Genomic DNA, 19,512 nt, shown 5'->3' with positions numbered 1-19,512 from the left:
AAGGACAACAAATTGTACATCAGAGCAATTATAGTGGCTTATTTAAATACATTTGACAAATGTCATGTGTCTTTAACAGTGTACATGAAAGGAGTACCTTCAGGAGTTTGTTGCTGGTGAGGAAATCAGTGCAAGGCTTTAAGATGGCGGTCATAGCTTTGGCCAGCTCCTCATGCACAGTCTTACTGTTAGTGCTTGAGTACGGTTCCGTCTTAAATACATACTACACAAAAAAAGCAGACGTACGAGAAAAAAGACAACAACTAGTAACTGAAGACAATTAGTCAAATTAAACAAAATTCTCTATTTTGATGAATATACTAATCATAGAATCATAATTTTACCTTCACATAAGATCTGAGGTAGTGTTCAAGACCCTCTTCATGACACTGAGCAACTATGTGGACCATGACCCTGTGTTGACAAAGAGAATGACGTATTTCGAAAAATGTTTATCCTGCTTTAAAATATTTTTGGGAATACCAGGGGTGTGATAACTACAGTCCTCTCACCTGGTGGTGTTAACTGCTACATCCTCATGATTGGCTGTAGTGAGGACACGCACCAGCTGGTTCAGTATCGTCGGCAGGAAGTTAATCATAACGTGACCCTCCATGGCATGGAGACTCTGAGGGATCATCATGAAGAGTATGGTTACTTGTATTTATGTCTCTCTGCTGTTCTCTTTTTGTTAATGCAAATGTATTTAGTAAAAGTATGGCATTGACAAAGCAGATGTTCAGTTTAAGGAACGCTAGGTAGTATTTTTACATATAATTAAAGCTTTGAAATCATCGAGACGCTTCACAGATCTGTAATATGGAGAACAGGGCCTTTGTCATTGCTACTCCAGGCCTAGCACTGTGGTAACTACTCACTAAACCTCTGGATGAGGGTAGGAACCCTCTCCCCCATCCTCTTTGATTGTAGGACAGGGCTGTACACTTGAATTACCCTCTGAAACTGCAGGGGAGCTCAGGAGCAAAACTGACAAATCTTACTTAAGGCCAAATTCTATGGAAATATGTCAAGTTTAAAAACACGTACATATTAAAGCCATCTTTTTCATTGACTCCAAAGCTGTTGAACTGTGACCCTGTTCGAAAACTTGAATCAGTGCCAGCTCTATTTATTTCATTGATAGTCAATAAAGCAGGCCAAGTAAAGCTCTTTAGTCATGGTGCCATCTTGGATCATTGTCTTTGAGGAGATTGCGGGAGCACAATGGTGTTACAGGTAGGGTCTCTACCACATGGCTCCAGGGTCCGTGGGTCCTTGGTTTCCTTGTGTCTATGAGCAGATTGGTGTGTTTTCCCTGTGTCTGCAAGGGTTTCTTCCAGGTCATCCAGTTTCATTCCAAAGTCCAAACCAGGTGGGTAGGTTGATCAGATGTGTGTGATAGGCTCTGTAATGGGCTGATGTCCTCTAGCATTTTGCCCAGACTGCCCCTTTTTTTTAGCCAGATAACTTAAGTCCAAAGTTCAGGAATAGCAGCCAAGAAGTCCCTCAGCTCTGTCTCTATAGGGGAGGACTAACTAAGAAATAACCCCATTATCAGGATGACAAAACAAAGCAACAACAATAATAGCTTGTTCACCTTCAGGTACTTGACCAGCTCTCCTTCAGTGGCTTGAGCTGATCCTGAGTCTATCTTCTGACAGTGATGAAAGAAATTATGAAGGTGCTGATCCTAAAAGAGAGACACTGCTGGATTAATATATTTATATATATATAAAATATTTTTTTTTGGAGACTAACAGTAAGCTTACAGCAGATGTTATTCTGAGACATTGAACTGCTCTGAAGTTTACCTGTGTGTAGACTGTGGAGACCAGGTGTGTTGAAACTCTGAAGAGTGGACGACCTCCATCCACCCATTTCACCTCTGGACCACAGTGCTGAACGAAAAAAAAATGGCGTATTAACAAAGCAAACAATGTCAGAGCTTTCAGTGATCATAAGAACAAGCTGAAATAAACCAAAACCTAAGACCCCCCAAAAAAATATTAGTAAAAATAAATATAAATTAAGAATACTAATTAGAATACTACATATTGTTGTACTTTAGGAAATGTTCAGTTCAATCATTCATTCATTCATTGTCTGACACCACTTATTCACTGGGCGCAAGGCTGAATCACACCCTGAAGGGGGCGCCAGTCCTTCACAGGGTGATACACACTCACACATTCACTCACACACTTACACCTGTGGACATTTTTGAGTCACCAATCCACCTGCCAACGTGTGTTTTTGGAGCGTATGTAAGATATGTATATAAAAACAAAGACAGAAAACAAAAGACGCAAACACACACACAAACATACAGAGTGCTAGGATAGCAACATTTACAATTCTTTAAATGGACACATGCTTCATTAGATTAGACTAAACTAAACTGACCTCATGCTTTCAATATTAATCTCAACCTTTTGTCCAACATAAAGAATTTAGTCGTTACCTTGTTAGGCCCCTCCTGACAGCTCAGATAACCTGCAGGTAAATTACAAGCCACAGGAACCTGCTGCTCACTCAGTATCACTCTCCCGTCCTTCAACAGAGGCAACCAGGCAGAACCCACTGAGAGAGAGGGGGGTGGAGGGGGACAGAGGGAGAGAGGAAAGATGGGAAAGAAACAGCAGAGAAAAAGACACATTTTAACTAATAAGTTCAAAACATTTTCACTTGGATAAAAATATTCTAACAGTGCATCTCAAAAATAATGAACTAATTTATAATCGCCACTATTGTATTCCAATTTTCTATTCCACCGTAAATGGTGCAGCAGTTACATGCATGCCTGGATGCTAGAATGTAACTGCTGCACCATTTATGGAGGAACAAAAATAGGAATAAATAGTTTAGGCCCCAGAATGTAACTGGTGCACCATTTAAGGTGGAATGATGCATTGTTTTAAGAAGCTTTGAACCCAAAATATAACTGCTACACCATGAAAGAGTCAGTTCTAGGTCGTTTATGTGTTTATTTGGGGAAAGGTTTTTTTGTTGTTGTTTGGATCCTGAATTTCAGTGTCAGTACTGTGTAACAATTCACCACAAATGGTACTAATGAGGAAGCTACCGAGAGGAGAGTGACAGATACCGTACCTGGCATCTCCACCACGTCCCTCTTCTTGGTGCTGCTGTCACAGCTGATGTGGTAAAATGTGAAGAGCAGGTGATGCTTCTCGTGCAGCTGGGTGGGCAGCTCAATCTTGATCTGATGCCCAGAACACACAAGTATATTTACAGTTATTGTTATGTCTATGTGGCATGTTATATAATTACATATCATAATTATAGGGTCACATATTTATGAACAAAGGAAGCGTATTATCATTAGCTAGGCATTTCGAAACATTGCCTAGTTTCCGGTGCACTCACCTCATCGTAGAACTCTGGGTTTTGTTGGTGATGAAGCACTGCGGCATACGCGTGCCTAGTGAACAGAGCTCCTCCAGGGCGACCATAAATACACTACAAACACACATACACACACTTTCACCTATATATTCTTGTTTCAATTTGGAGTGGAGAGAACTATGGAAGGTAGGTGAGGCTAGTATCCACCCGTCATTTTATGTTGAAATCTAGGCTCCACGGCCTGAAGTTGGTACTGATATAGCTGATATGCTTCAGATCTACTAGGATGGCTTTATGGTAGATATGGGCACATTGCTGTGAGGGCTTGATGGCATTCAAGAGATCATTAATGAGGTCAGTTACTGATGTGTACCTTGAGCGGCTGTGCATCCTCCTCATCAGAATCTCTGAACTCAACACATACTGCGATGTTCCTCGCCTGGTGGAGAGAATCATATTTGCTTCGTGAGTTTTGGAAGGTCAAACACTGCAGATGCTGCACTTGGCTTTGTATCTCTAGCACTAACTACATTGACCATCTGGATCTTACAGAATATCTTTTGGCCACTTCAGAGCATTAGCTCGAGCATAACAACGAGATGAGTCTCGATAGTATCATTAAAGCAACAAGGGTCAAGAGTGTATTCAGGTTCATTTCAATGTCCTGTATAATAAGACAGAGACAGACCGGTGTATTGACTGGTGTGTTACCTTGGCGAAGGACTTCTGACTGTCATATTTAAGGTGTTTGGGGTACACATAGAGGTGGTTATTGTAGATGGTGAAGGGCTGTGAGCACTTTGCGATGCAGGGTACAAACTCCTCCACCTCTAACAGAGGCCCACTGCTCTGCCCATTATTCTCATAGGGCCGCACAGGGATGTAGGAGGGAGTAACACAATCTGTCCAATCAGGAGAGGAGATATGAGTTAGGTAAGTATGTAAATCTTTATTTATTTTGCTGGAAAAAAAAGAAATGTATATGAAGGATTTGATTTTTACTAAACATGCAAATGGCCAACTATATATTTAGCCAATTTAAAGCAATTCTCTTGATTAGCCAGGACTCCCTTAAACACTGCTGCTACTTGTTAGGTTGACCACCACTTCCTTTCAAACTGCCACTAACCCAATACCACTGGAAGGCTCAAAAAATTAGCATGGAGGATAATGCTAACTGCCCAGTTTTCTTTAAAAGCTAACAGCTTTTATACCATTAGCATCATGCTAAATGTTTGGGGGTAAGACTAAGGGGATATCCTACCCACTCAGAGAGTTAGTCCGTTAGTTTGCTGTCCTTAACCTGATAATACTCTCAATTGTATTGGTTTGTAATGGTATACACTTATCAACTTTGGAAAGCAAAGCTTACTAGACACATCAGGAGCAACACTGTCGATGGTCACGTCCAGGTTCCCCAGGATGACAGGAAGCTTGGCCATCTTTTCAGGTCTGTGAAGAGTTTTAGGTTTGTTTAGAATATCAGTTAATCAAAAGGAGAAAAATAGACGTCCCCAGCCCTCCCAGGTGAAGTCTTCAGAGGAGAGCAGTCATAACACATTCCTGAAAACTGTTCTGGAGTGGAAACACTCACAGCTGCATCAACAAAGCCTTGAACTGTTGTGCTCAGAAAGTATTTTGATCTTACACTTCATCATTTTAATGAGGATATTTTCTGCTGTTTATAAGTGGATGAGCTACTGAGGACAGTGGAGATGAAAGTCTGGTACACAGAGTTGATTACTAACTTCCTGAAATCAGCCAGCAGTTTGAAGAGGTCTTCGTCGGATAGTTTATTGCTGTCTTGCCGGTAAAGGGAGGAGAAGCGGGCACTTTTATCCAGAGTCCCTGAGGCATCTTTAAACACAGGCCTGGAAAATGCACACATGCTCAGTCTCTAAGTAAAATACACATTAATATTAGCACCCACACACATATTCTCCCAAAAAACTAGCTTAAATTCTTAATAAACAAATTTCCAGACAGTATTTCCTCACCTGGCTGCCCATGCGAAAGGCATCTTGTACTGACCCAGTCGACTGCAGGCCAGTTTGGCATTCTTTAACACCTTCTGAGCCACCTGGAAATGAGCAGCAAAAATAACAGCATACGTTCTCTATAAAATCTAACCATTCTTTGTGAATCCATAGTGACCGCTATTATCTTATCTATGTATAAACAATTATAGAAACACTGGTGTATCTTCCCAGGAGTGGAATTCCACAGAGACCAAACAAACTGTGAAGTTACCAATGGTTTGAGGACAACATCCAATGAACTTCAGGTCTAATATTCAAGCTGAAAACTGATATTGTCACGCCTTTGTCCTGTCAGTCTGTTGTCCCCGCCATGTGCTTTATTTGCACATGGCTCTGTTTTGTTTATGTTCTAGTCTCCGCCTTTGTCCCGCCTCCTCGTCTGTCATCTGTTAACCCGTCCTTCTCGTTATCTGTCTCAGGTGCGTCTCGTCAGTGTCTTGTATTTAAGTCCCCTTCCTACACTTCCTGTTTGTTGGTCATTGTTCTATAGTTCTCATGTTCTCTCGTTCTTTGTCATGTCAGTCGTGTTATCCGGTCTGTCTCTGTAAGTTTCCACGTTGTTGTTTCATTTCCTGTCGCCTCGTTCTTTAGTCTGTCTGTCCCGTTTGCCCTGATTTGCTCCTCGTGTCCCGTTTAACCTGTTTGGCTCCCTGTTTGTTTTCGTTATGTTAAAGTCTCTTTGTTTTGTTATTATTCTTCTTTATTAAATATACTGTGCTTTAGCGAATGCGTCCGCCTCAGTCAGTCCGCTCCCTCGTTCCTGACAGAATGACCAACCGCCAGGACGCAGCTAGCACAGACAGTTACTCTCGGAGACTAGGAGAAGTCCAAGCGTCCATAATTCGTGCGATGGTAGCCTCTAGGACTTCAGAGGAGCCGAATTATGGACAGAAGGACTGCTAGAGCGGGAGTTGCCGGCTCCAGCTCCTGCCTGGCGCTATTCCGATTCCTAAACCTGAGGAGTCGACTCGTGAATCGAGTAGTTGCGCCAGCGGGAGTCGAAGGAGCCGGCGGAAGAAGCGTGCTGGAGTTCCCCCCTCGACGGTGGATTACCCCCTTAGGTCCGGGGAAATTTTTGGGGGGGCGTTAAGGATAGGGGCTGTTAGCCTCCAACGTCGTGACGACGGAGTTGGGGCTAACAGAGGCGCACCTCTGAGGGATTTAATGGGTGCGCCTGTGAAACCCCCTAAACCCTTTACAGCTCCAGCGCGAGCCAGGCGAGCAGCACGAACTCCTGTCCTTGTAAAAGCAGCGCCAACGGCCGCGCCTGTCTTCATTAACGCGGCGCCTCCAGCCGCGCCTGTCCTCGAGAGCGCGGCGCGCGCCTCTCCTGTCTCCTTGGACGTCGTCGCAGGTTCCCCTGCCCCCGTGGACGACGTCGCAGGTTCCCCTGCCCCCGTGGACGACGTCGCAGGTTCCCCTGCCCCCGTGGACGACGTCGCAGGTTCCCCTGCCCCCGTGGACGACGTCGCAGGTTCCCCTGCCCCCGTGGACGTTGATGCGGGGCTTCCAGTGTCGGTGATGGCGGCATCCGCCGCTCCAGTCCCCGTGATGGCGGCACCCGCCGCTCCAGTGTCGGTGATGGCGGCACCCGCCGCTCCAGTGTCGGTGATGGCGGCACCCGCCGCTCCAGTGTCGGTGATGGCGGCACCCGCCGCTCCAGTGTCGGTGATGGCGGCACCCGCCGCTCCAGTGTCGGTGATGGCGGCACCCGCCGCTCCAGTGTCCGTGATGGCGGCACCCGCCGCTCCAGTGTCCGTGATGGCGGCACCCGCCGCTCCAGTCCCCGTGATGGCGGCACCCGCCGCTCCAGTGTCGGTGATGGCGGCACCCGCCGCTCCAGTCCCCGTGATGGCGGCACCCGCCGCTCCAGTCCCCGTGATGGCGGCACCCGCCGCTCCAGTCCCCGTGATGGCGGCACCCGCCGCTCCTGTCCCCGTGACTATGGCGGCACCCGCCGCTCCTGTCCCCGTGACTATGGCGGCACCCGCCGCTCCTGTCCCCGTGACTGTGGCTACGGCCTCTCCTGTCCATGTCCGTAGGTCGGCCCGAAGGACTTCAGGGCCGATCCCCAGAACTGTGCCCAGGCTGGTTCCTCAGACTACCCCACAGACATTAGCCAGTCCTGGGCACCCCCCTGTTATTTTGGTTCCCGTCTCTGTCCTTGTCCCTGTACCCGTGTCTGCCTTTGTGTCTGTCCCGGTCCCGGTCACTGTGTTGGTGTCAGTCCCTGTAAATGTTCTTGTACCTGTTCCCCTGCCAAGTCCTGTCCAGTCCCCTATCAGCCCTGTCCAGTCTATGTTTCAACCCCCGGTTCAGTCCCCTGTTAGTCATGTCCAGTCTCCGTATCTGTCCAACGTCCAGTCACCCGTCTTGTCTCCAGTCCAGTCTCTGTCTCAAACCCCTGTCCCGTCTCCTGTCCAGTCCCCTGTTACTCCTGTCCAGTCCCCGTTTCAACCCTCTGTCTTGTCTCCGGTCCAGTTTCCCTTTCAATCCCCTGTCCAGTCTCCAGTCCCGTCTCCGTTTCCGTCTAGTGTCATGTCACCTGTCCTGTCTTCTGTCCAGTCACATACCCCTGTCCAGTCTAATGTTCCTATCCTGTCCAGTGTCTTGTCCCCTGTCTCGTCACCAGTCTCTGCTCCCATCTATTCCCAGCACCCAGTCCTGTCATCAGTCCCGTCTCCATTCCAGTCCCCTGTTCTGTCACCTGTCCAGTCTTCTGTCCCCAAACGTGTCCAGTCTCCGTATCCGTCCCACGTTCAGTCCCCTGTCTTGTCTCCAGTCCAGTCTCCCGTCAAGTCTCATGTGTCCACTCCCGTCATGTCCAGTCCGTTCCAGTCTTTTGTTACCTCCCTTTGTCAGTCTCCTGTCGTGTCCCATGTCCCGTCTCGTATATTCGGTCCTGTCGTGTCCCCAGCTCCTGTGTCTGTTCCCGTCCTGTCCTGAGTCCTGTCTCACTTGGTTCCTTGTCTTGTCTTAGTCTGTCTTGTTTTCCGTGCCCTCTCCTGTGCCAGCTCCTGGGGGGTTTAGGAGTACGCGCCCGGGAGTTGCGCGTTCTTGGGGGGGGCATCTGTCACGCCTTTGTCCTGTCAGTCTGTTGTCCCCGCCATGTGCTTTATTTGCACATGGCTCTGTTTTGTTTATGTTCTAGTCTCCGCCTTTGTCCCGCCTCCTCGTCTGTCATCTGTTAACCCGTCCTTCTCGTTATCTGTCTCAGGTGCGTCTCGTCAGTGTCTTGTATTTAAGTCCCCTTCCTACACTTCCTGTTTGTTGGTCATTGTTCTATAGTTCTCATGTTCTCTCGTTCTTTGTCATGTCAGTCGTGTTATCCGGTCTGTCTCTGTAAGTTTCCACGTTGTTGTTTCATTTCCTGTCGTCTCGTTCTTTAGTCTGTCTGTCCCGTTTGCCCTGATTTGCTCCTCGTGTCCCGTTTAACCTGTTTGGCTCCCTGTTTGTTTTCGTTATGTTAAAGTCTCTTTGTTTTGTTATTATTCTTCTTTATTAAATATACTGTGCTTTAGCGAATGCGTCCGCCTCAGTCAGTCCGCTCCCTCGTTCCTGACAGATATTCATTCATTATCTGTAACTGCTTATCCATTTCAAGGTCGCGGTGGGTCCAGAGCCTACCCGGAATCATTGGGCGCAAGGCGGGAATACACCCTGGAGGGGGCGCCAATCCTTCACAGGGCAACACCTACACTCACACATTCACTCACACACTCACACCTACGGACACTTTTGAGTCGCCAATCCACCTATCAACATGTGTTTTTGGACTGTGGGAGGAAACTGGAGCACCCGGAGGAAACCCACACGGACACAGAGAGAACACACCAACTCCTCAAAAACAGTCACCCGGAGCGGGAATCTAACCCACAACCTCCAGGCCCCTGGAGTGAATGATGAACATCATGCAAGGGATTCATATAAAGGATGAATAAGTGTTTGATAAGGTTCCCTCAAATTCCATTTTATTTAACAAGTTAAAAAAAATAGATGTAAAAAATACAAACTGATTGTTCACAATCAGGAAGGGCCCTTGTATTTCTTCACAGCACTCTATGCATAGGTTGCAGCTAAAGAATGTGATTATAAAGAATATGAGGTGTAGTTTGTATTTGTGTTAACTGCTGTTGATACCTTGGTTGAGTCTGAGCTCTTCATATATGGCTCAGCACAGTGTGTGATGCCCCCCTGCAGCACTTTCTCTACCCGGGCCACTAGGAAGATGTCAGGATGTGGACATGTCACAGAAAACACACCCTAAAAAAACCATACACACACAGCATGAACAACTGAACACACATACTCCACTGATCAAAAGTTATGAATATATTTTTTCTAAAGTTCTCCCAAAATCCTTCACTGCAAATTCCACCCGTAAGCTAGGTCTCCCTTAATTACCAATACCACCAAGCTGGGAGTATTAAAAATTTGGCCTGGACACAATATTATTAAACCTGAAACACTGGACAGGGGGTGATGACTATTCACCTGTGTGGGGTACTGTAGTGCTCCTTCTGGTAAGCCATTGTGCTGCGTGTGTGGAGTGTCTACAGCCCCGTTGACCACAGCACAGGACAGAGAGGTCATGGAGCGCACCAACGGGTGATTCAGATCAACCTGGAAATCAGCCGAGATCTTTCTGCTGTTCTGGACATCGAACAGTGAAAGAACGATGAAGAACGGCTCCACCTGCAACAGAACAGACCAGAGATTTATCTCTCTATATGTGTGTAGATGGGGGGGCAGATTTGAGACATTGGGAGCGTTATTGTCTACACAGTTGGCAAGAAATGGGAAGCAGACAGACAGAAATAAACGGGGAAAATCACACTTAAATGAATGCAGGCACAATCCTCTCTATAAGCATAAAATTGACAGCAGGATCAGACAGTTTTCTTGAGTTTTCACGAGGCTTGGATTGCCACCACATCAAAGAGTAAAACAGTACTGCAAGGCAGAGAGTACACACAGACACACTAGTAAATGGCATCAGTCTGCACCAACTCTCTGCTCTCTTTGAACTAAGTGTGTGTGTGTGTGTGTGTGTGTTTGTGTGTTTGTTATGGCTAATTCCCTGACCTCACAAAACTTTTTGGACATGATTTGGTGCATCGTGAAATGAAGTGGATCAACTCCAATATTGTATTTCATTTATAAAAAATCAGACTGAATTCCTTCCAGGCCACAGCTCTGCACAAATTAGTATTAAATCCCAAATGTAAAACTTAATATATAAAGTTAAATCAGGAGTTTGTAATAAGAAGAAAAGCTAAAGTCTGCAGAGATGTTGCCTAAAAGGAGATCAGGGTCAGTTCAGGGTAAGAGCAGTTCAGGGTCGCGGTGGGTCCAGAGCCTACCTGGAATCATTGGGCGCAAGGCGGGAATACACCCTGGAGGGGGCGCCAGTCCTTCACAGGGCAACACAGACACACACACACACACACTTTTGAGTCGCCAATCCACCTACCAACGTGTGTTTTTGGACTGTGGGAGGAAACCGGAGCACCCGGAGGAAACCCACGCAGACACAGGGAGAACACACCAACTCCTCACAGACAGTCACCCGGAGCGGGAATCGAACCCACAACCTCCAGGTCCCTGGAGCTGTGTGACTCAGACATTACCTGCTGTGCCACCATGCCGCCTGGAGATCAGTTTAATGCTCCTGATTTGAGGAGTATGTGAGGGTTATCTTAGGCATTCGTAGCCAGTGTGGCAATTGGTGCACACTCGACTGCATACCTTATAAAGTGTGTAAAAACATTCCAGTTGAGGAAGTGAGAATCTTCCACTTTATTGTGTCCTAACTCTCTGGACAGGGGCACAGCTGGTGTGAGCAGAACTTTTACTTTCTGAACCAAGAGAATAACACCTAATCTTGCAGTTATACAGTGTACCTAGGTATAACAAGCCTCTCTCTCTCTCTTGCTCTCTCTCTCTGGGCAAGTAGGTTGGCTCTCATCTCTCCGAACATGTGCAGCTTGGACATAGTGTGTGCAAAACCCACAACAACATCAAAATAAGTGAGTAGGACCTGTGCTCATAATGGTGCACCTGTGAGTGTTTGTACACATCAGTTATTTTCCACCTGTATTAGCATTTGTCTTACATTAGTAGTTGGTCCTTCCTCATTCTCAGCCACACAGCTCTGTAAGTTGAAGGACAGGTCATTGCAGCTGACCAGAACTCTCTTTCCAAACTTCTCTTCAAACTGCTTCACATCCGGCTCAATGCCTGACAGATCCAGCCTCTACAACAAAACATGCTGCAATTAGTAACAAAGATTAGTGCTCGTTCCCTAACGTGAGAGCTGAGGTTAGGCCCTTAATCAGTCACCTGAGTATCCGGGTCCAGGGTGAAGAGCTTCAGACGAGTCTCACTGCGCATCTTGGTCTCAATGTCTCTGGCACTCTGACAGAGCCAAAGAATAAACCAGTCAGAATAAACAAACAAACACTACCATAGAGCTACATCACAATTGGCATTGGCATGGGTGTAACAGACAGGAGCACAGTCACTGATCACACACACACACAGAGAGAGAGAGAGAGAGGGAGAGAGAGAGAGAGAGAGAGAGAGAGAGAGAGAGAGAGAGAGAGAGAGAGAGAGAGAGAGAGAGAGAGAGACTGAAACTGAGATGATGGAGATAGGGAGAGAGAGAGACAGAGAGATTTAGGAAATGTCAAAGGACATGCAACAGTAACTGCCTTACTAATCACTGACATGATCATTGTTTATGTATAACTTGCCCAAACAGGCCATAGTTGCATGGTATGAGCATGTGCACTCTACCTGGAAACTGTCTTGAAAATTCCCAGATGATATTTCAGACTTTCCCAAGTCGTCATCTTCAAGACAGCAAAAAAAGACATTAATCAACAAGTAAATAACAAACACAAACAACAACAGCATGAATATGGCGCTATTGATATACTTCATACTTTCGCTTTACTATGCTGTGCTCTGATTGGTCAGAGAGGAATGTGCTGCCTGCCTCAGTAAGACATTTTCATAACAGTTTTACAACCCAGGGGCTTAAGAGGTGTTAAATGTCTGTGTGTATTTGAGATATGGAGAAATTGTTCACATTATGAGCATGCCCTGGTACTTCCAGACCAGTGTTAAAACGCATGGGTGGTCCATTACAGCACACACACATATTGGAGGCACACCCACATTATTCACTTACATAAATACACAAGAGTGTGGACTCTTGCGGGTCATACTCAAACATATGTCTGACTTACCCATGTTCTCTTTCACATAAAAAAATAGACAAAGACACGCCTGCCCTCAAATCCAGCCCCTGCAGCAAAGTGGAATTCTTTAACTGAATCTCTGCAATGCTACGAGGCAGGAATTCCGAATCTGAGAGCCATGAGGAATTTATATTATATTATATTACATAATAAATCATATCTGAAGGCACTGAACAATAAGAACAACTGGTTATATTGCAGGAAGTCAGCAATCACACAGAGAAGGCAGACCCTCCCCCTTCAAGTTTCATTTTTTATTTTCTAAATAATTACAAAACTGCATCCGCCCTTAATATTGCGTGTGCATTTTGTGATGAATGGACCAATAAAAATGCTTAAATCCTTCTACATCTATGTGATTAAAAAACATTTGTTGACTTCTATAAAGTCAGATTTCAGGAATGCTGTTTTTTTTTTTTTGTTTGGGGTATTTTTGGGGGTTTTTAAACCGATATTTTTCAATATATTTTCGCATAGGGTACATTTATGAGGCAGTGCATTACCAAAAAACATTGCACTTTTACCTTTTACGATAAATGAGCTGAACAATCAACTACAGATCATCTGCATCCAAAAACGGCTGTGAGGAAAAAGATGTCGCTGAAGTGAATATGATATGATGCAGGGGGTAAATCCATGTATTTGAATGCTCTTGCTGTATCTTGCCAAATTGAATAGCTGTTTGAAAACCGTTTAAAGTGTGAGAGAAGGATGTCTGCAGTCAATAATCTGTCTACAGAAAGACATCTGGAATGATTACATTATTAATTCTAAGGAAGGATTTCACTGGTAACAATGGGACAGACCTAGCTACTCCTTGCTTTAAAATTTGGCAAATAACAATGTGACGGACTGGCACCATGTCCAGGGTGTGCCCTTGATTGTGCGCACTGATTCTGGATATGCTCCCAACCCACCAGAACCTTAACCAGGGTGAAATGTTTACAGGAGATGCTTAAGTGTATTAAAAAAACAGCATGTATGTGACATGGGAGCTGCATTTTAAGCATTTTTTGTTATCAACAGTGAGTGACATACTTTTTCTTAACAGAAGAAATCAGAGCTAGAAGCACTGATAACAAGTCTAAATACACACACACACACAACCCACCATCGTGTAGCTCTCCATTCCTGCGCTCTTGCATGGCCAGTTCAAAGCTGCTGTGCAGGATCTTGTTGAGGATGCTGATCCAGTCGTCCATCTCACTCTCGCTGTCTGCAGCCAGGAGATACGTGCTTTTATCCTGCATCTTCAGCTCAAAGGCAAACCGCCTCACCTTACTGTTCTACAGCAGGACATAGACACACACAAACGCATTCAACATGTGTCACTTTCAGGACTAAACTAGCAGTAAATCTGCACTGTTGTCGTTTCATAATGTGTATTTATTTTTTCTTATATTTCCAGAAAATGTATGCGAGTTTTTTCCTTTCCCATGAAAGTTCTGTATATTTGATGGAAAACTGGCAGCAGCAAACAGCTCATATTAAGCATAATTAATTCATGATATCTCCATTAACAATCCTGTTTTACTGGATAAACCCTCAGCTGTATATGTCTGAGAGGAGTGAAGCAAATCTGGTCATTCCATACATCGTAAATCGTTGTTATTTTGAAAGTGCTGTACATATATATCACTCTCAAATATATATATGAGAAAATGCAGTTGTAAAATGAGGCTGTACAATGTTCCTGTGCTAAAAAAATGCAGGAAACTCAGAATTCTCCAAGTTAAAATACACATACCAATAGCATACTTGAATGCTTTGTTCTTTCAGGAGGGCTGGTACAAAAACAAAGAAAGAGGAATGCAATCTCTCTCTCTCTCTCTCTCTCTCTTTCAAGAATAAACATGGAAAAATCTGACCTTAAGGGAGACAGGGTCAGTGTGTAATGGAGCTCTATATGAATGCCGCTTGGCTCTGTGCTCTCTTTGTGACATCAGCTCACACCTGCCTGGATTACTGAGCCCATCTGCTAGGACCCCTCCCAGTCACACAATCCCCTCCAAACAGGCTCAGTTCAGGCACGTGCTTCCTTAGAGATATGAGAAAGCAGCAACCACTTAATTTTAAACTGCTGCTAATGCACTAACTGCCTAGTTTTGTTATGGTACTTTGTAGATGCCTGCATTGCCACTGTGCTGAGTTACAGCAGGGGAGATACAGCCATCCTAATTGTCCAGAGGGAGGGACGCCTCAGATATCTGGAACGGTTGAAATGAACAACAGGAGAATGTGCGGCAGAAGTTGTTTTACATAATTGGCAAAATATTTAATTTGGGCTATCGACTGTAGAGATGACCTCCCTCTTTGGAGCATGCAATTTTAGCTTTTGTGTTTTGGCTTGAGACTTTGATTAAACCCTATATACGGATATTTCCAAAAAAGACAGGTTCCTTTGTTTTGATTGCTGATATTATCTCATTGATTATCAAGTCTTTAAAAATTGGACTAGATCCCAAAATCCAGTCTTACAGATTTAGTTTGGCGCTGTTTCCACACAGAGCCGTTTTATCCTCACACATTGAGGGAGATCATTAGTGTCCAGACTAACGACAGCCGAGGGCACACAGAAAGAATAAGAACTAGCTTTGATTGCGTTATTTATGGAAACAAATCACTTTACACTTTAGCCAAATTATTTTGCAATGGAACTACTTCAAAGCAAATGCCCGAAGGCAACAAAAGCTAAAATTGCCCAAGCGTTGGCTCTGTAAGATTGTGAATTCAATTCCTGGCAATGCTGCTGCCATCTAAGGTTGGGAGCCTTGTTCTCTCTGGGTGAGTGTTGTCCATGAAGCATGTGGCTTGTGAAGTAAGCTTGTGGCTTACTGGTTGGTTTTAAACATTAGTTTCGGCTCTTGGGCATTAGAACTTGGCTGGATTGTTTATCTTTTAAACCTGATGGAGATACTTGTGCTGAAACATGTTGTCTGGAAATATCTGCTAAACATGTGGTTTCCACAAATCTGTGCCGTTTACCAAGACGTTTGTTAAACAGTGAGGTTGGACCAGAGCCAATCCTGTCAGGTTACCTGGACTACTCCCATGCAGGAGTCCAGAAAGATGGTCCCTTTAGGCTCTTTGGAGATGTTCTCATCCTTGTAGAAGTTCAGATTATATGATCCATCTCCCAGCTGGGCCAACTGAAAATATCTCCTTTTGAAAGACTGTGGAGAGAGAGAGATAGAGAAGAAAGAGGGAGGTTGTGGTGGGGGCGGGGGTGGGGTGGTGGTGTAGAACAAGAATTACTTAAAAATAGCAGATATAAACATAAAAGTTCTAAAGATAATGCTGGGGAAGCTGAAAGCGTGGGAAATGGATGAGGAACAGGAAGTCAGACTGCCCTCCCTGCTTTTCCTGGCAGTGCTGTTGAGTGAATGTTCTTGAGTGGGTCCAGAGGGCTGCACTATTCAGTCTAAAAGTCCATTAACGTGACAAAAACAATTATGGTGTTTTTTTTAATACTGTGCTACATAGAATTTTCACCTAAATACAGACTATATTATGTGTAGTTTCCTTATAGAACAACAGAACACCTCAGGTTCATTAAAATGTAAATTAAACTGTAGAATTGAAGTTAATGTTAAAAACATGAAAACGGGCAGCAGTGGGTGATGTTTGTTTATTTGATGTCTGTTAAAACACATTTATACCCCATCCACTTGGATCAGTTTATTTTTAAAAACTGAGATATTCCTCTCTCCCTTTTTGAAACTATCCCCGTCCAGATGAATACAAAAACGGATGCATTATCATGTCAGTCCAGTAGGGGGCCATAATACCCCTTAAAGAGAGGCTTCAAAACACCAAGACGCATGAGAGAATCACAGAGGTGTTATACCCCAAATCACTCCATGTTCACTATGTAGTGCACTACGCAAGTATGAAATTACTGAATCTTAATAATGCATTATATATTTGTAATACAGCATCATTTATACACATTCATATGTGGGAATCTGAAATCTAGTGCTATCTGCGTGTGAATTGTTACATTTGTATTTCACTACATAGGGAGTGTGTACGTATTTGCATTTCAGCCAGAGCCAGGCACACTGTGTGACGTCAGTGTTTCAGAAAATATCTGTTTTCTTTTGTCCACATGAGAAGATTCATTCATTTATTGTCTGTAACCCTTATCCAGTTCAGGGTCGCGGTGGGTCCAGAGCCTACCTGGAATCATTGGGCGCAAGGCGGGAATACACCCTGGAGGGGGCGCTAGTCCTTCACAGGGCAACACACACACTCACACCTACGGACACTTTTGAGTCACCAATCCACCTACCAACGTGTGTTTTTGGACTGTGGGAGGAAACCGGAGCACCCGGAGGAAACCCACGCAGACACAGGGAGAACACACCAAACTCCTCACAGACAGTCACCCGGAGCGGGAATCAAACCCACAACCTCCAGGTCCCTGGAGCTGTGTGACTGCGACACTACCTGCTGCACCAACGTGTCGCCCCACATGAGAACAATGATAACGTTTTCAAAAATCTCCACCTTGCAGTTTTCAGTTACCTATAACGCCGTCATGTGGATGGGAGGCCAAAACACAAACAAAAACCTCAGTTTTTAAAAATAAAAGCATCCGTGTGGACTGGGCCTTAAAGGGCAGAAGTGAGTAATGTTTGTATATTTAATGTTTGTTAGTAACACATTTAGTGGGCATAAGTGAGTGGTTTGTTTATTGGATATTTGTCAATAAAACCTTTAGAGGGCAGAGTAATGTTTAACAGCAATTTTACAAGGCAGCAGTGAGTACTATTTGTTATTAATATTTGATATTTGTTATTAACACCTTTAGAGGGCAGCATTGGGTAATGTTTGTTTATTTGATGTTGAGTCTGTTGTAAGTTGGAGCTACAAAATATCAACGGTCTTGTGCCTTAATAGCTGCATACATAAATATTTAAAAGAGTCAGTAAAAATTTAATGTGAAGGCCATTAGCACATCAGAATCAGCTGAAGAAAAATAGTTTTACAACTGTTCTACAACTCTTTTACATCCATCTTTACAGGGTATATATGCCTTAACTTAATAAGATGAATTTATTTTTGCTGTTTCAAATTTTCAATTTGTGTTTCAACACATAAGACACAGTAATTACATTTACTTAGAGTTCAAATGTGTGCTTTACTCACCCTCATGGTGACACTAATGGCACTGTTCATATTGCCTTTGTAAAGCCAGCCATGCTTGGCTACCCCTCCTCTCTGAGACCCCAGAGATGCAGAATCCTACAGAGACAAGAGAGGAACCAGTCACTTCACACAGTTTACAAACAGCGCACAGAGACAGAAACAACCACAGAGAGTGAGAAAAGAGAGAGAGGTCAGAGAAAGCAAAGGAAAAGCAGAGCACAATTTCCACAAAATCATTCAGTCCCCTGTGAGAAGGGCTTCATCTGTATTTGAACATGGAATCTCTCTCCACTTGACCTGTTCAACTATTTATACTCTCTTTTATACTCTCTGAAGTGTTGCTCTGCAGTGTATCATAAAGCCCAGCAAACAGCATACCCCTCACTCATAGTGAAATACACTGTTTATCCAAAGTATGTCCACAATTAGCGAGTTCAGCTGCTTTAAATGTGCAAGAGAGAAAGAATACAAGAAATTAAATGGGACACTGGAGCAGCTGTACATGAGCCTAAATGAACCATGACCAATCCCAAGCCATAACAAGAGCAGCATAAAGCCCCAGCTATAGGCTGTGGATCAGTGTAACCGCATATTTGAACGAGCGATAGATTCAGAGCTAATCATCCAAAATCTGTACCTGACTAATGCTACAGTGGCTGAATGCTATCAAATCCTCACAGCATCTAATGTAAAACCCTCCTAAAAATGGTTATGGCAGCAAAAGTGTGGGTCTCACAAAATCCAGAATCCAAAAGATAATAACGCATTAAAAATTCACTCCCTAATCATTTATTTTTCTGCAGACTACAACATAAAAATCCAGAGGCATTTCACCATCTATGACCTGTGCAAAGCTGCTCAGTCCTGTCAGAAATAGGTATGATGTTGCTTGAACATGGGAAAGTCCAGTTTCTGACCACATGATGTGACTGGATGTTTAAACAGGATGTCCTGGGTTTTGAGGTGGACAGACACTGCTCTGCTTTTCGCCACATTTGGGAAACAAGGCTGGTTCAGCCAGAGAATCATTTCACCGCATTCCCATCAAACATCTCTCCTATCTCTCTCTCACTCTCACTCGCTCAACCACCATGTCCAGTGATTCTTCTTTGTTTTCTAAAACAGCTATTAAACCAACACCTAGTGGTAAAAAAAATGACTGATGGCTCCTTTAAGGTTCACAGTAGAATCGTGGGTAATATTGAGGTACCTCGTCCTTGTCTGCATCCTCGTCCACCTCGAACACGTGACTGGGCAGCTTCTCCGGCCGAGGAATTTTACTGCAAAAAAAATAACCGTAAGAGTGAGAGGTCAAAAATGAAATAAATATTTGTTTGTTAACACAAATGCCTAAAAAATAAATAAATAAATAAATAAATGAATAAATAGGAATTCATATGTGTGTGTTTGCTGTGAGGAGTTGGTGTGTTCTCCCCGTATCTGCGTGGGTTTCCTCCCACAGTCCAAAAACACACATTGGTAGGTGGATTGGCAACTCAAAAGTGTCCGTAGGTGTGAGTGTGTCTGTGTTGCCCTGTGAAGGACTGGCGCCCCCTCCAGGGTGTATTACCGCCTTGCGCCCAATGATTCCAGGTAGGCTCTGGACCCACCGCGACCCTGAACTGGATAAGCGCTTACAGATAATGAATGAATGAATGAATGAATGTGTGTGTGTGTGTGTGTGTAAGTGATCG

General features: G+C 44.4%; 1 protein-coding gene across 3 annotated transcripts in view; it reads right to left on the bottom strand.

The window, feature by feature from the left end:
• dock9b (dedicator of cytokinesis 9b) overlaps window positions 1-19,512 on the bottom strand; it is a 91,405-nt gene that overhangs the window by 22,853 nt on the left and 49,040 nt on the right. For all 3 annotated transcript variants that reach the window (XM_066663560.1, XM_066663562.1, XM_066663561.1), the window contains exons 5-26: window positions 19,029-19,098; window positions 17,819-17,914; window positions 15,706-15,840; window positions 13,779-13,953; window positions 12,201-12,256; window positions 11,745-11,819; window positions 11,518-11,658; window positions 9,897-10,097; window positions 9,543-9,665; window positions 5,361-5,443; window positions 5,112-5,234; window positions 4,736-4,815; window positions 4,075-4,265; window positions 3,737-3,802; window positions 3,385-3,477; window positions 3,109-3,220; window positions 2,462-2,580; window positions 1,812-1,898; window positions 1,598-1,690; window positions 513-628; window positions 345-414; window positions 98-223 (exon numbers count right to left, since the gene is read on the bottom strand). In XM_066663560.1, coding sequence (XP_066519657.1) covers window positions 98-223; window positions 345-414; window positions 513-628; window positions 1,598-1,690; window positions 1,812-1,898; window positions 2,462-2,580; window positions 3,109-3,220; window positions 3,385-3,477; window positions 3,737-3,802; window positions 4,075-4,265; window positions 4,736-4,815; window positions 5,112-5,234; window positions 5,361-5,443; window positions 9,543-9,665; window positions 9,897-10,097; window positions 11,518-11,658; window positions 11,745-11,819; window positions 12,201-12,256; window positions 13,779-13,953; window positions 15,706-15,840; window positions 17,819-17,914; window positions 19,029-19,098 — 2,431 coding nt within the window. The remainder of the gene's footprint in view (window positions 1-97; window positions 224-344; window positions 415-512; window positions 629-1,597; window positions 1,691-1,811; window positions 1,899-2,461; window positions 2,581-3,108; window positions 3,221-3,384; window positions 3,478-3,736; window positions 3,803-4,074; window positions 4,266-4,735; window positions 4,816-5,111; window positions 5,235-5,360; window positions 5,444-9,542; window positions 9,666-9,896; window positions 10,098-11,517; window positions 11,659-11,744; window positions 11,820-12,200; window positions 12,257-13,778; window positions 13,954-15,705; window positions 15,841-17,818; window positions 17,915-19,028; window positions 19,099-19,512) is intronic.

This window comes from Hoplias malabaricus, chromosome 3 (genome assembly GCF_029633855.1).
Source record: "Hoplias malabaricus isolate fHopMal1 chromosome 3, fHopMal1.hap1, whole genome shotgun sequence".
In the NCBI taxonomy this organism is placed as follows: domain Eukaryota; kingdom Metazoa; phylum Chordata; class Actinopteri; order Characiformes; family Erythrinidae; genus Hoplias; species Hoplias malabaricus.
The sequence above is the reverse complement of the archived record's forward strand: the minus strand, read 5'-3'. Positions and strand labels throughout refer to the sequence as shown.